Below are 16,600 nucleotides of genomic sequence, written 5' to 3'. Positions count from 1 at the left end.
TTTATCGTTTTAATCTGTGAATTTTGCATATCTGTAATTTTATAGTTTGTTCATTTTATTTTTATAGTTAAAGTGGTCAATTTTACAATATTCATTATTTCGATGATTTATTTGTGTGTTCATTAAATCGAGAAAAAAAATAATCAAAAATTTTAATTTTGCCTTTTTATCACGTTTTTTTTTGTCAAAATAACTGCTAATAACTAACATTAACTGCCAATAACTTTCTATAATTATAATTTTCGAAAGTACAATTTGAAAGTACAATTTTTTTGTCTTGTTGTGCAAGTTGCAATATGTTTTTAACTATCATGGGACCACTTCAAATAGTTGCTAGATGTTTTGTTATTAACTGATATATTTTATGTGATATATTGTATAATTATACAGCATGTAGTAGTAGTTTTACAGTATTCGCGCAAGTCAAATCTGTGGACAAATGGTGGACAAAAGTCTGTGGACAATTAGACGCTTCCTAAAAAAAATAGTAAATAAAGAATAGAGGCGAAGCCAGACTTTTGAACTATGAGGTCAAAAACATATGGGAGTCAATTATATACAATTTTTCTACAAAGGATGGGATCAATTTATACTCTAACTTATATGGAAAATTATCTATAAATACAAAAAAAAAAAATAATGGAGGTCAATTGACCACATTGTGCCTTCTTCAATCCGCCTCGGGTGTAGTATATATGCTATATTTGAGATGCACCCACGGATGTAAAAAAAAAGTAATGGTGTGACCATAAACGCCATAGTATGACATGGTATGTGTACGTGTATCGGTTACATAGCATGACTCGTGTGTTGCATGCTGTGGTTATTTTTCAAAAAAATGACATGGTATCTCACAGCACATGACCCGACTTGGTCACAACATGCATGTGGTATGGCAAAGAACATGACACCGCACGCTATGTAACCAAACACACGTGAATAAAATAACGTAAATATTATGATCTCATTTATTTCAAACAACATTTTTTTTTTTTTACACAGATTTGTATTACAATATTGTTTCTTTACATCAGAATTGAGAAAAACTCACGCTACCTTCACATAGGAGTTCGGATCCTATGAGGTATATCTCAATTTTGAGTTTGAATTCGGATTGTCAGATCATAATTTTATTTGGATCAACCTGACAAGAGAGTTGAAATGTATGGACTCCCTTAATATTCAAACCAAATCGGATGGTCAGGATTTGAACTCAAATTAAATTTGAGTTACCTTAGGTGATATTAATTACCCACAAAGTTGTAAAGGGAATGACGAAATAATGATTTTAGTTTACATGATTTAGTATTGATATTTACAGGATTTAGTATTGATGTTTACATAATTTGTTGAAAATATCTGAGAATTTTCGAGAGACTGGAGTTGTGGGTCGACTAACTTCTGGAAAAAGAACTAACTTCGAATTTTTAATTTAAATTTTCTCATTTTTCTTGTTTATTTTTTCTTTATACTTGATGCATGATTGATGTTTATGGCTTTAGGTGTTGCCTTGGTTAATTTATTTTGGCTTTTGTATTTGCTATCTTCTTTTATTTTCATTATATACTATTCTTTTTTTTTTTTTGAGAATAACCCGTAGGTATATATACTATTCTAACATGTGCCGCTGTCGTTGCAAATTTTGATAATGGAAAAGCATACAAGAGATGAACAGAGTATGTTTTGGCATTGAATGTCATCTGACAATGACTCATCATCAGCAATGCATGTTACTCTTCTTTATTGTAGGGACCAGCAAATAAATGTCCGACAATAACTCATGCATGACCATTGACCAGTATGTAAAATTGCAGTGCAGCAAACAATCAAAGTGAATTCATATCACCCAAGGTAACAGAACATTTGAATTTAGATCAGGACCGTCAAATCTACTTTGACACGAATATTAAAGGAGTCTCATGCGTTTCATCTTGAACCAGATTGATATGGATTATGATTGAACGGTCCGGATTTAAATTCAGGGGATATGGATTCCACCTAAAGTAACCCTATCCAATCTGTCAAATTACAAGCAATTATTGACCATTAAGTTCTCAAAGTTGGCAACATTATTTTAAGCACAAATTCTATATGAAAAGAAATTTATCATTATTTTTCAAGGACATCATGAAAATATATTTTTGTTTTCCAGAATAATTAAATTTAAAATTTCAAAGATAATTCTAAAATATTGATCTTGTTCTGTATTACATCGTATTTGTTTAGTAAAAATTATAAACTAGCTAGCTAAGGTCATAATCAAATATTTAAATATTTTTTTATCGTGTCATAGTGAATCTATTAAAAAAATAACACTATAGTTATATTGTATCGCTATAGCGCGCATGCTATAGCGTCAATAGAGTATATAGATTTTATAGCGCTATTTAGAACTCTGGTTTAACTCAGGTTTGCAGAGCGTAATTATAATTCTCTTGAAAATATCATTGTCAATATCGTAATATTTTTTTTGAAAAAAATATTAATCATTAAAAGTACAATTTTGAAACATTGACCCTCAATTTGCAAAGAATTAAACATTTACCCTCATATTCTAACATGATTATCCAACATGATGGACCGATTAAACTTAAAAAATGAGCTGTTGAACTTAATTAAACTGCCAAGAACTACAACTAAGAATGATTTTTCATTATGTGATCTTGTTCATAACAAATTCAAAATGTAAATTTTTTTCATATATAATTCTAAAACTAAATATTACATCGCCAAAAAATTAATTATACGTAGATATCTTCTCAATTTATATATCATTTTGTAAATTTCATGTTGCTTACCTAGCCCCATGTCACAAGTTCGCTACGTGAGACATGTGTCAACGGATGTTAATGTTACCAATGATCAAGATTCCTACTGGACATATCACGTGGAGCTTCTGAAAAGGATAGCACTACTTGCCCCAAAGAAATAAACGCAACGAAATTTTTTGAAAAAGCAAGGACAAAATCTCAAACTTTGCATCTCTCCACTCACTCCATTTACGATAAACCAAATTCCTATTTTTCTTCTCACCTAAATCATTCTACTCTGAGATCAAAAGCATCCTAAAATTTAACTCTAGTCACTGAATTACATTCTAAATCAGCAATGGCAGATCTATTGCTGCCACCTCTGGTAAAAATCGTGGTAGAGAAATCAGGAGACTCACTGGTGCAGAAAATCGGCGAGATGTGGGGCATTGATGACCAGCGCGAGAGGCTCCGCGACAAGCTGCTAGCGGTCCAGGCCGTACTTACTGATGCCGAGGAGAAAGGGGATGCTAATGAAGCCGTGAAGTCCTGGCTAACTAAGCTGAAATCAGCTGCTTATGATGCTGACGATGTTCTTGACGAGTTCCGTTACGAGGAGCTACTTCGGGATGCCGTGAAACGCGGCCACAAGGCCGGGAATGTAAGTGGCTTTGTATCTCCTGCAAAACCAGTTTTGTTTCGGTACAAGATGAGTACAAAGTTGAAGGAAGTTGTGAGGAGGATTGATGAGCTGGTCACTGAAATGGTGAGGTTTCAATTTGTTCCTGGCCAGCAAGGGCGTGTCGTTCATCATGCCATAACCCATTCTTATGTAATTGAGTCGGAGGTTGTAGGGAGGAGGGACGACAAGGAAAACTTGGTGAAATTGTTGACTGCGGTGTGTCCAACTGGGAATTTGATGGTCTTGCCGATTGTCGGCATGGGTGGACTCGGCAAAACCACTCTTGCCCAGCTGGTCTACAATGATCCTAAAGTGAAAGAATACTTCAATTTACAATTATGGATTTGTGTGTCTGAGGAGTTTAATATTGGTCGTCTTATTAAATCAATCATTGAGTTAGTTAACGGGGAATGCAATCTTCCTATTGACAACATGGAGCTACTCCAAAGGCGTTTAAGAGAAATTTTAACTGGAAAGAAATACGTTCTGGTGCTAGATGATGTTTGGAATGACAATGTCAGTGAGTGGGAGCGTCTCAAAGCTCTATTAGAATGTGGTGATTCTGGGAGTGTTGTAATAGTTACCACAAGGAATGACAGAGTGGCTGAAATAATGTGTACCATGGAGAGTTGTAAATTGGGATGCTTAGGTGAGGAGGACTCGTGGAGCTTGTTTCAAAAAAGGGCATTTAGCAAGGGGGTAAAAGAAGAGCTTGTTGAAATTGGTAGGAAGTTGGTTCAGAATTGTGGAGGACTACCGCTAGCTATAAAAACACTTGGTAGCTTAATGAGTTATAAGTCCGAGGTGCAAGAGTGGCGGGATATCCTCAAAGAAAGCATAATCTGGGAACAAATGTCTGGTAAAGATGAGGTTTTGCCGGTATTGAGACTAAGCTATGACAGCTTGCCTTCATACATGAAACAATGTTTCGCATTTTGTGCGGTGTTTCCAAAGGATCATGTGATGGAAAAAGAGAAGCTCGTGCACTATTGGATGGCCCATGGATTTATTCCATCCGACGGGCCGGGTGATCTTGAAATGAGGGGCAGTGTTACTTTCAACGAGTTGGTTTGGAGGTCCTTCTTGCAAGATGTTGAGCAAGTTGGTTGTTACAATCGTAAACATGGATATCGCTCTCAGACCACGTGCAAAATGCACGATCTTATGCACGATCTTGCACAATCAGTGATGAGAGATGAATGTCTCTCTTTGCTAGAGCCATTACAAATCAATAATAATTTACAATGTAATAAGCGACATATCTTGCTGAGAAAATTTCCCAAGGATATTAATGATGTCATTCAATGTTATCCTGCTGCCCGCACTCTAATTTCAGACGGGTATTCCTATATAAAGAAAATTGGATTTGTGAAATCTAACTTCTTGCGAGTGTGTGACTTGTCACTATGTGATTCTAGTAAAGGCACTATCATTACCCCTGGAAAGATGAAGCACCTGAGGTATCTTCATCTTTGGGATCTCAAAGTAACAGTAATACCAGAAGCAATTACCACACTTTATCTTTTGCAAGTTCTAAGGCTCTCTGATTGTCATAGTCTTTCAGAACTACCAGAAGGAATGAGATATATGATGAGCCTTCGGCATCTCCACATTAAAAATTGTGATGGATTGAGGTGCACACCACCAGGCCTCGGAGAACTAAAATATTTACAAACACTAACATATTACATAGTTGGCACCCGTGATGGGAATAAAATTGGAGAGCTCAAGACCCTAAATATTGGCGGCCAACTACAGGTGTACAATCTAGGAGAAGTTGGGAATGCTAGAGAAGCAAGAGAAGTAAATATGGAATCTAAACAAAATTTGGACCATTTGGTGCTAAGTTGGGGGATGCCGGGCATATTTTCAGAGGGTGTCAGATCTAATAGTTCAGAGGCAGTGGTTGTTGATCTTGAGGTGTTAGATGCTCTTAAACCTTGTAATAAATTAAAGGTTTTGCAAATCATAAAATACAGAGCTGACAAGTTTCCCATCTGGATGAATGAATATCAGATGCTGGAAAACCTAATTGAGCTGTATATAGTTGAATGTAGAAGGTGCATCAACATACCACCATTACATAGGCTACCTCTTCTTCAAATATTGAAGATAGATCATATGGATAATTTGAGGCATTTCTGTTGTGGTGTATTGATGAATGTTGAAGGTGCTGACGATGCACCCAAAACTTTTCCATCATTGAAAATATTATATTTATATGATATGCCAAATTTAGATTGCTGGTGTGAAGGAGATGTTGGAGAAAACACATCACTGATTTTCCCTGTGCTGAGCGAGCTGTCGATCAGTAAATGTCCCAAACTAAGTGCCATACCTGCCACACCTAAACTGGAAGAAATGAGAATTGTAGGAAACAATACCCTGTCAAGCCTTGCAACTGGAATAACAAATGTCCAGGGCCTCATCCTTCAAAGCAGAGGTGGAAGGGAAAATATTGTAGAAGAAACTCTCTCTTTTAAACCTTGGAAATCTCTTTCCCTTAACCCTTGGGTGTCTCTCGAGGAGTTAACTATCGAAGGATTCAACCACATCATACCACCAAAAGATGAAATAGAATGTGGGAAGCTGAGTGTTGATGTTAATGCTCCAGCTCTTCGAAACCTACGTATTTATTCAAGCAACTTTTGGTTCTCATCTATTCCATCACACTCACCCCTGTGGTTGTGGAAGTGCTTCACATTTCTTGAATCTCTTTACATCGAAAACTGTGACAGTCTTACCTCTTGGCCAGAGGAAGAGCTAAGTAATTTAAATTGCTTACGAATTATGGAAGTTTTTTCTTGCAAAAACTTTCTCCAATCAAGATCAAAGCCACCACCAAAGATGTCATGTCAGCAAATGATACTACCTAAACTTGAATCTCTAAGAATCAGCAATTGTCCAAACATGGTTGAAGTTCCTGAACTCCCTAGATCTCTTGAGAAGTTGGAAATTAGAGGCTCCGAAAAACTGGAATGGTTTGGTAACTTGGTGGCTCTCAAAGAGTTGAAAATTGGTTATTGTGAAAGTTTGAATTCCTTTCCATCAAGTATTGGAGGCCTCACTGCCCTTCAAGTGCTCAACATTGTTAGCTGCAAAAGTTTGGAAAGCTTACCGGAACAGTTAGGTAGCTTGGTGGCTCTCAAAGAGCTAGTTATTTCGTTTTGTGAAAGTTTGAACTCCCTTCCATCGAGCATTGGAGGCCTCACTGCTCTTGAAACGCTCGACATTTCTAATTGCATGAACCTTTCATCTCTGCCGGAAGGGATGCAAGGGCTTGAAGCGCTCAAGACTCTTGAAATTAAGAGATGCCCTAAAATAATGATCTTGCCAGAAGGCCTATTACAGCAATTAAGGAACCTTGATAATTTAGAGATCAGGGGGTGTTCCCTCTTGGAGAGGGATCTTCAGAAGCACGGAAAGTATTGTCACCTAATCTCTGAAATCCCGGATGTATATATTGGAAAATTGGGTCAATCCAGCAAAAGAGGAGCCCTAACTCAGTTGATTTCATCTTGCAAAATCTCCTGTTTCTCAGCGCAATCCTAAAGATATTGTCATTCGCGAGGTACATTATCTCTTTGCTATATTATTTCAAATATTCTCATTGAATCATATTTCTTCAAGCAATATACATCTTAGTGTTGGAAATTTAAATTGGATTGTGGAATATTATAAAAGACGAGTTTATGTATAACTTTAATTTCTTTTACTATTTAAGAGGAGTACGAGGTTTGGAATACACAGCCTTGATATATTTTTCACTCACCCTCACGCCTCACATCCCTTATCTATTTATACTCCCACAATGTCGGTTATACAATTTCTAGATAATTCATATTATTTCTTCTACCGACTTGACTAATGTCGGTTTGTATTAATCTAGAAATTACAAGTAAGATACTCATATACATATCCTAGTCTTCTATAGAATAGTCTAGTTTTTTTCCACCGCCTAGTTAGTTTAGTATTCTTGAATGTTCTAGTAAGTAATTGAAGTTGGGCCTTCGTCTAAATTTTTACTGGGCTATTGAAGTTGATGCTGCTAATTTTAACACTTAGTAACATTGGTGATGCAAACCTAAACCAGTGCCTATATGTCAACAAGACACATGCATACTAACACAAATACACACACACTGTTCAGTATTAGATTGATTTTTTAACAATACTTACAACTGAGAGTCAATATCAGAAACATATTTATCATAAATGGTTTACATCACAATAACAAAGTAATCTTGTCTTTTGTTCTTTGAGATATTTTGTAATGCATTTTATGGCTATCCACCCATATAAATAATGTAGCCATCATAGATGTTGAAAACGAAATGAGGATCAAATTAAACCTGTCTAGTTGAAAATGCAGATATTCAGACTTAGAGCATATAACAGCATCACGATTCTTTTGTGCAGTATATATAATTCAAGCAATTTTTTTAATTAATGTGATTTTTCCAGCTGTAGAGTGAAGTCCAATTCATCATTGAAGCTTGATGGAAATCTATTTTTAGTGATAGAAGATGTACTATGAGGTATGTGGAGCTATGTGCCTGGTACATCTATCTTTATGTATGGTTATATTTTTTGAATTTTTTTTTTTTTTTAACTTATGATCTCTTAATATGATAATGTGCAACAACTCGAAGCAGTTGATTCTGAAAATAATAATATGATGATGTTTAAAAAAGATAGATCAATCAATATGTTTCAATGTTTCTACACTTCAAGAAAAAGAAATTGAAACAAATTCTGACATCAGTTTGTTTCATTTTGTGGAGGGAGAAATGTAGAAGGATTTTTAGAGGAGATAGCAAACTGCATAGGTTGTTAGCCATGAAGATAGCACAAGAGGTGACTAGTTGGTTTGAAATAACTTTGGTCGAGATTAAAAATATTGTAATTTTTCAGCTTTATTTTTCAGTTTTTTTTCAGTTTTTTTCAATATTTTTAGTTTTGTTTTGTTGTTTTTTCAGTTCTCTTCTCTCTTTTTTTTTTTATATATATATTATAGTATACATTGGTGTTCCTATTAATGGAATAGGAATACTAAACATCCACATTTCTCTTTTAAAAAAATATGTTTCAATGTATCACCATTTGACTAAGTAAACTATTTCAATTAATATCAATTAAACAATTTTATAGTTAAATTTTTTTTATGAGGTTTCGTTTGCACTAAAAACAAAAATTGCTCACTCTTTATATACTCTTAGCAGCATTTTTTTTCTATCTAAATTTATTTTTCAGTACGAGAAAAAGAAAAATGTGAAGACTGAAGAGAGTTCTTAATCTGTTTTTACACCTAACTTTAATATAAAATTAGTTATATATATTTTATAGTTCGGAAGTTAGATATTTTTTCAGCCATGCTAAGACGAGATGAGACATTACCTCCAAATGTCAAATTTGAAGATAATTATGTGAATTATCAGAACATATTCTAAACGCAATGCCGAAAGAATCTTCAAATATTAGAAATGTGATTGCTCTGTTTCTAAGATAGGAAGAAAAAGAAAAAGAAAATTAAATGTCTTATTATATTACACCCTTAGGCCCCGTTCGGCTAGGGCCTCCTTAAGCCTCCTTAAGGCTAAAGGAGCCTACTTTAGCTTCCTTAGTCACTTAATCTTGCCGAACACTGGTTCCTTAGCGCGGATTAAGACAACCTCCTTTAGCCTCCTTTTGCCCGGATCTTAATCCCCTGCCCGTTCCTTAAGGCACCTCCCCCCTTCCTTTAGCTTCCTTTAGCCATCTTAATCTTTCGCCCCTTCCTTTAGCTTACCGAACAACCCCTCCTTAGCACGGATTATTATTTAATCCACCATGTGTTGCCGAACGGGACCTTAGATTTTTAGATGGTTGCGGAAATTTCTTTGGAGGAATATTATATATTTTTTTTATTATGCTGAAAAACTAAAGGTACTCCGAAAATCATATTGGGTGAAATATATAATTGGTCCAGTTCCATACCAAATATTATCACAGTGGCATGAACATTATTCAATCATATCTTAGTTCTTAGTTAATAAGAACCCAAAGACAAAGCAACTACTTTTTTTATACTGATTATTTTCTTTTTCTTTTTTCTTTTTTTTTGGCTTTTGCCCAGCATGCCAACTGGATGAAAGCATTTGTTGTTTTTCTTTCCTTTCTTTTATTGTGAGAAACAAAAAAGATTTTGAAAGCAATTAATTGCTCGGTTGCTCCTTCCAATGGTAGTATGCTGATAATCTGGTACAAGTACAACAAATGTTGAAATTTTGGAAGGGGGCGCTCTATTTATATTAGAATTAAATTAAGAGAATTATGCAAATTGAATTCAACTTGGGTTTTAATTTTTAGAAACACGTATAATATATAATCAGCTGGTTAATTAGAAACTAGAAATTTTTTTTTTTATGGTAACAACGCCAACTTGACAAGAGGCCAGTGAATTATGTTTCTAGTACATTTTAAAAATAAATAAAATTTTATTTGTTTTGAGATTCTTTTCATTTGTTACTGCATTCACAAAGTTATCTCTATTTTTATATTATGCACGTAGAATTGTTCAGATCCGTCAACGGCTAAGATTGAAAAATAAATTTCCAAACCTTATTTCAATCATTTCATTATATCTTTCTCAATTTTATTTATTTACAGATCATTTCTCCTCTAGTAAATTTAATGAGTACCTGTTTTGCTTGTGGAGAAAATTAGATATTAAATCGTAATAATACTTCAAGAACTTTTTTTATGATATATTTGATGCTTTTTTTTTCTTCATTTGTTATTTATTATTTGAAGTTTATTTTTTTATTTGTCTTTTATTTTCATTTAAATATATTTTTTCTTAATTTTACGTGAATGTCAAACAATAATATTTAATGTTGCAACGCATGGCATTATACTAGTAAATTAGGATTTATACAAAGAATGAAATTATGGATCGGGTAACCATTAATTGCACTAATCAGCCACCAGACCGCTTGACATTAGTTCTATTTATTTGACATCCAACCATTAATTTTGTTCCGTTGTGAAGTTTATTGTTTCAGCTCTAATTGAATTTATCAAGAATGACGAGAAAATATTCTTTGATTGCAACTGGTTTATTGTTTATACCATTAGTTTCCTCGCAAATTCCATTATGAGGATTTTGCAAAAGATAATTAGATATATTTGGTGAATAAAAATTAATTCATATTTTTGGACTTTTTACAAGAAAAAAGATATTATCATATGTTTTGCTTGCTATAACGAATCCTAAGACAATAACAGAGGGAATTAACAAAATACAGAGTTTATGGACAATAATCCAAAAAAAATCCAAAATTCAAACAAGCTACCTCTTCATTCTTCAACTTAAAAGGGCAAAAACAGAAGTAACAAATGAAGAGTCACTAATTCACTATTTCCACCAAAGCATAGAACTAATAATTGCAACTCAAAACATAGAAACACACATAACATCCATCCAACTAGCAAAGAAAGTGACCACACGAAGGCCGTGATCACCACAAAAATGACTTGGCTTCTAGTTAATTCATATGTTACAAACAATTAGTTCCACTTTTTTTTTTTTTCAGAACCTCCAAAGTAGAGAACTTACTATCCCCAAAGCACGCAATGTGCCACTTCATCACCAGAAGAGGCAAAGGACTAGAAGGCCCCTGATAAACCAACAAGGTAACTATTATAAAATTAAATCAAACCGAAGCATGAAAAACACAAAAGTGCTTTTTGTTAGCAACTATTTTGTTATTCTTTTTTAAGGATAACTATTTTGTTATTCAAAACCCAAAAAAGACATTTAAATTCTCAGCAAGGTAGCAGGGAAGTATATGATAAGAAATAGAGTGAGGGCGTGAGGCTATGATAATATGCATATTACACAGCAGCCCACGCTATGGATTCATATCAATGTTTTTAAACAACCAAACCATTGATCTGAACCGTTCAATGTGAGTACTTGTGTACCAAATTTTACATTTTTCTTATTTTTTTACTATTTTATTTGGATAGGTAGAAAATCACTTGATTTAAAAATTCTGGACCATCCAAAAACAATGATTTTCTACTTATCTAAAAAAATAGTAAAAAAATACGATTTGCTCTCCAAGTAATAAAAACAAGTAAAAAAACAATGATTTTCTACTTATCCATAAACAATGATTTGCTTTCCAAGTAAATTTTCATATGGAGATCATGTTTAACGGTTTGGATCGACTATTTTATCATTGAAAATAGATATATGGATCCATAGCATGGGTTGATCTATAATATGCACATTACCATAGCCTCATTCTAAGAAATATATTGCTCTTTCTGAAAGTAGATATGCTGCTCTGAGAAACATCTGGTAAACTATTAAATTGCGTACCTTTTGGTGAGAGGAGACAGTGGCACAATATTCCCTCTTGTAATTTGCAATCTCTCTCTCTCTCTCTCTCTCTCTCTCTCTCTCTCTCTCCATCTCCTTCCATCCTTCTCTCTCTCTCTTTCCCTCTCCTTCCATCCATATCACTCTCTAGTCTGTCTCTTGTTAACCGAGGGAGAACATTAGATGGTATTCCGGCAGCCCCCCTCTCAATCTGTCTCTCCATCACCTTCCGTCCTCTCTCTCTCCTTCCCTCTCCTTCCATCCGTATCTCTCTACTCTGCCTCTAGTTAACCAAGGGGGAACATCGGATGATATTCTGGCAGCCCCCCTCGGAGCGTTTTCATGCCTGCACCACTACCAGCCAAAAATGATTTACTGTTGAATTGCTGAGCTGGAAGACAGAGAGTGGCACAGGCATGGCCAGGCCCCTCTACCGGGGCCGGGCGAATCCATAATTACCATCTTGTTGTTGTTGTTGCTGTTGCTGTTGCTGTTGCTGGTGATGCTGATGCTGATGCTGATGCGGCTGTGCCTGCTACAATAGTAAACCCAGCAGAACAATAGTAAGACACATTTGCAAATCTGCCCCTTAAGTTATTGGATAAGTTCAAAGGAGTGAGAAAACTTGATATGAAAATAAAAATAAAAAATTACAGTGATAATATCATTTATTCACATTGTAAAATAACAAAATTTATTTTGCCAATGATTACCAAAAAATAAAAGAATCCTAGTTCTTGGATAATTATTAAGAAAGTACAGGATCTTTTGTCATTTTTTATAAAGCAAGAGCTTACTGAAGTATTTCTAAAAAAAAAAAAAAAAAAGAATTGCAGGAAAACCGCAATATAATAAAAACATTTATATGTGATACACTTCAACCGTTCCATTTTTATCATTAGGACTTAAAAGCACTATAGTTCTCCTGTACGTGGCAGCATCCACGTATTCTTAAGGAGATCTAATATGGTATTATCTATTCTTTCAAGTCGTACTTTCTTCATAGATTGTTTTTTTGAACAATCACAGTTTTTTAATGTGTAAAAGTAATCATTAAGTAAGATCTCCTTAACACCAGGGGCTACTTTAGATACTGTAATGAAGAAGAAGCTACTATGGAAGAAAGAAAATCTGAAACGCACTTCTTTGACTAACCTTCCTCTAACGGGACCTAAAAATACAAAAAGGAGTGAGGCCATGGTACTATGCATAGCGCATATTTGTCCGTACTATGGTTCAATATTCTCGTTTTTAAAGTCCAAATAGTTTATCTGAATTGTTCAACGTGATTTTCATATGAAAATGTACTTGTATACTAACTTTTACATTTTTTTTAGAATTTTTTTACTATTCTTTAAGATAGATAGAAAATCACTACTTTTGAATTGTCTACACAGAAATATGTAAAATTTGATCTACAAATACATTTTCATATGGAGATCATGTTGAATGGTTCGGATTGATTGTTTGAACTTCAAAAATGGAGATATTGATCCATAGTACGGAATAATATGCGCTATATATAGTATTGTAGCCCGACTCATACAAATAGTAAAATAAGTCGTAACAAAAAAAGAGGAACCTGGAGGAAATGTTGCATGTGCTCGTGAGAAGCCACATAGGAGATGGGTACACCAGGTCTACCAGACACAGCGTACTGTGGAGAGTGGATGTACACAGGCGTCCTGAGACCTGGCGCACCACCCCCACTAATAGGGCTTGTGGCATTAAATTGATGAGCAATCATGGCTTCATGATGAGAAGAGTGGTATGGCAAGGTAAGTTGCCCGACTTGCTGAGGTGGCGGGTGAGCCACTGATGACCATGGCCCACCTTGCATGTGTGGTGACACCGATCGAGCCTAGGTAATAGGTAATTTTCAGCACATAACACTAAACAAAATTTACATATCCAACATATATTTTACTAAAATCAGTAATTTTACAAGTACTCTAACAATGCCTTCAACCCAGAATAAGAAAAGGTAATTTCATAACCATAGAAAATACCATTTATACTAAGCACTATCTTCTCGTATCCTCCTTTTTTCATTTACTTCAAAAAGAAAGTGGCCCATCTTAAGTTTTATCTCTGCATAAATAGGCAATGCTTACCGCTGAAGTACTTTAATTAGAGGAACACATTTGTTTGTTACAAGGTTACGCGTAATATACTGAATCTGTAGGAACACATAAAGTTAGCCAATATTTTGTGAAAAGTAATAACAACCTGCTGGGGTGAGTCAATGGAGAGCTGATGAGAAGGACGAGGAGCAGGCCCAAGCTGGGGGAACTCTGTGTTGTAGTTTACAGCTGGCACATAAAGCGGTTGCATCGGATATGACCCGCCATTGTACCCGAAACCCGGATCAAACCTCTTCACATATCTGTATCACATCCAAAGCCACAAAAAATGCTCTGGTTAACACCTAAAATCATGGTTGCGTAGAAGACCCAATTTTGCTGTCAATTTCGCTAATTCATTACTATTATCAATCCAACAAGAGAAATAGGTAAAACCGTTGGTGCTATCAAATATAATACTATGTCATGAAATGTCACACAAAAGGAGCGAGAGAGATAGAGAGAGAGATTATACCTATCATAACTGCGGTCGTAGTCAGGATCCTTTCGATCAATGTCTCGGTCTCTAAATATGGCAACCCGGGACCCACCAGATCGGGTCCGGGTTAACCCTGCTTCACTCTCACCCCTATTCCTATTACTACCACTACTGTTACTCCCTCTATTTGCCAAAGAATTCAAATTCGAACTCGAACTTGAATTAAAATTACCGGCAAGTTCATACGTCTCATCCAAATCTGGTTCTACAAACCCGCAATTGTCAAGGCTATCTGGCAATCTTGGTTCATCACGTGGTTTACTAACTGTGCTGCTATTACCACTAGAATTAGAATCATTAAATATTCTAGCACGTGCTCTATTATACTCTTCTTTTCTCTCCTCCACAGTTTTCGGAAAATTTGACCTAGATGAGCTTCCACCGAGGCCAGATCCATGCAGGTTTCTGTGTTGCCTTGGTTTGATTGCAAGTTTGACCGGTACAGAACTCGTGTCCTCCTGTGGTAGGTTGACGGGTATATCAGCAAGTCGAACTGTAGGCAATCGACAGTCAGTGGTGATTTTACGGATTATAATCCGAGACCCGGGCCCGGACCCATCAAGTGTTATCGGATCGGGTATGGCAATTGATTGTAGGGAGTAGTGTTGCGCAAGTCTGTGTGCAGCAAGTCGTAAGTAAGAAGTGGGCAGTGCAGTGAACTCAATTTGTATTTCCCTAGGGTTTCGTATTAACCTCTCAATGTCCTGTTCCATCCTCAACACTGTTAAAAGGAAAAACCTTCCATGTAAATTTGAAATTACATTTGCATCTAATAAGAAATCTATAAATGCAGTTTAATTTAATGAATGTAAGCGGATACCGTAGAACTGTGATCTCTCAAGTAATCCCAGATAATGCATATTCAATTTAAAGAAAGAATAAGCACATTTCCTACAATCTGTAACTCTCTCCAAATTTCTAAAAAAAAAGTATGTTTGGATGGGAATGGTCTAACCCAACATTTTGCAGGAATAGTGAGCTAACCCCAACTTTTTCTAGCTAACCAATAGAATAGCAAATTGAGAATAGCGCTAACCCCAACTTTTTCGCTATTCTAGCTATTCTCACTTCAAAATGTTTGGATGCAATTTGAGAATAGCTAGCTAACCGCTTGTCTTATTAGAATAGCCAAATCCATCTTTTTGTAGGAATAGCCTAACCCAACTTCTTGCAAGCTATTCCAGCTATTCAAATTGAGCATAACCTAACCAAATGTAGAATAGCAAACTGAGAATAGCACTAACCCCAACTTTTTCTTACTCTAGCTATTCTAACTTCATCCAAACATAATATACTCTAATATCTAATATAAACTAACACAATATTCTAGTTATATACCAGATATCCGCTCACGAGGTTTCTCCAGCGCCTCCTTGAGAAACTGATCCACCTGAGCTATTGCCTCCTCTGTTGGTTGAACTGGAGACGAATCCACGGCCCCAGGAGGAGGTGGCGGCGGTGGCGGAGAAGGAGAATCAGAATTGCTCTTTCGAGAGGAGGAGATAAAGAGACGATTCACACTCTCCTCCAGATCCGCAGTCTCCCATGAATCAGGAGTAGCTTCTTCTTCCCTGTTGTTGGTTTCCATTGCGGGAACGAATGCAACCAACCAGTAGTAGCTAGGGTTTGACGACGGCGACTGAAGCAGTAACCTTGATCCTAAACCTAAACCTAGATGGAGTTGGGGAAACTTGTTTATGCATTGAAGGTATCCTCAATTTGTTTATGATGCGTGTGATTAGAGAGGATTAGAAACTGAGAGGCAAGGAATCGGGATCGACGAGAGAGAGAGAGAGGAGATGAGAGAAAAGGAAAGGATAAATTCTAAGTTCGAGTGTCAAGATCTAAGACTAGAGACCGCGTTTCTGGATTGTGGGTCCCACTGTCAGGTGATATGGCCTTGGGCCGAGTTAGACCTGGTTCAGCCACGGTAGGACTTCCCGATGAGTGTACTTCCTCTCAAGTAACTTAAATTTTGATTTTAGATGAGCACCGTTTGATCAGAATCGAACCAAGGGCTAAAGCAGATCAGACGGTTTGTAACTAACCTCAAAATTGGAGTTAACTCGGGGGATAAGTATTCCTTCCCGATGGAAAATGTTAGGTAGCCACGGTTAAGTTTCATGGCAAAGTCACGGATGACATAATATGTGTGAATTTTATGGGCAAGTAAATGGT

The 16,600-nt window shown here is 35.8% G+C and overlaps 3 protein-coding genes and 1 long non-coding RNA gene across 5 annotated transcripts in view; 2 read left to right on the top strand and 2 right to left on the bottom strand.

Moving 5' to 3' along the window:
* The window catches only part of LOC144554155 (disease resistance protein RGA2-like), a 64,936-nt gene extending 56,616 nt beyond the window's left edge, over nt 1–8,320 (top strand). Inside the window, exon 3 of the mRNA XM_078302420.1 lies at nt 8,217–8,320. The gene's annotated coding sequence lies outside the window, so the exon portion shown is untranslated. The remainder of the gene's footprint in view (nt 1–8,216) is intronic.
* LOC144554156 (putative disease resistance protein RGA3) lies at nt 2,981–8,180 on the top strand. Its single transcript, XM_078302422.1, has 2 exons — nt 2,981–7,003; nt 7,897–8,180. Exon 1 carries the CDS (start codon nt 3,109–3,111, stop codon nt 6,982–6,984), a length of 3,876 nt encoding a protein of 1,291 aa, XP_078158548.1. The 5' UTR covers nt 2,981–3,108; the 3' UTR covers nt 6,985–7,003; nt 7,897–8,180.
* A 2,420-nt stretch (nt 8,321–10,740) lies between the features above and the next one.
* Nucleotides 10,741–12,011, bottom strand: LOC144554051 (uncharacterized). The gene is made up of 2 exons (XR_013511525.1): nt 11,801–12,011; nt 10,741–11,090 (listed from the first exon to the last, which is right to left on the bottom strand). It is a non-coding gene; the product is annotated as an uncharacterized LOC144554051 (long non-coding RNA).
* A 15-nt stretch (nt 12,012–12,026) lies between these two features.
* On the bottom strand, nt 12,027–16,261 carry LOC144554050 (uncharacterized). 2 transcript variants are annotated; one of them, XM_078302261.1, is made up of 5 exons: nt 15,761–16,261; nt 14,399–15,143; nt 14,030–14,186; nt 13,383–13,661; nt 12,027–12,335 (listed from the first exon to the last, which is right to left on the bottom strand). In XM_078302261.1, exons 1-5 carry the CDS (start codon nt 16,008–16,010, stop codon nt 12,231–12,233), a joined length of 1,536 nt encoding a protein of 511 aa, XP_078158387.1. In that variant the 5' UTR covers nt 16,011–16,261; the 3' UTR covers nt 12,027–12,230. The 2 variants fall into 2 exon arrangements, with proteins under 2 accessions (XP_078158387.1, XP_078158389.1); XM_078302263.1 differs by having other exon boundaries at nt 12,087–12,332.
* Between the last annotated feature and the right edge of the window lie 339 nt (nt 16,262–16,600).

Source organism: Carex rostrata, chromosome 5 (assembly GCF_964058835.1).
Source record: "Carex rostrata chromosome 5, lpCarRost1.2, whole genome shotgun sequence".
Lineage (NCBI taxonomy): Eukaryota > Viridiplantae > Streptophyta > Magnoliopsida > Poales > Cyperaceae > Carex > Carex rostrata.
The sequence above is the reverse complement of the archived record's forward strand: the minus strand, read 5'-3'. Positions and strand labels throughout refer to the sequence as shown.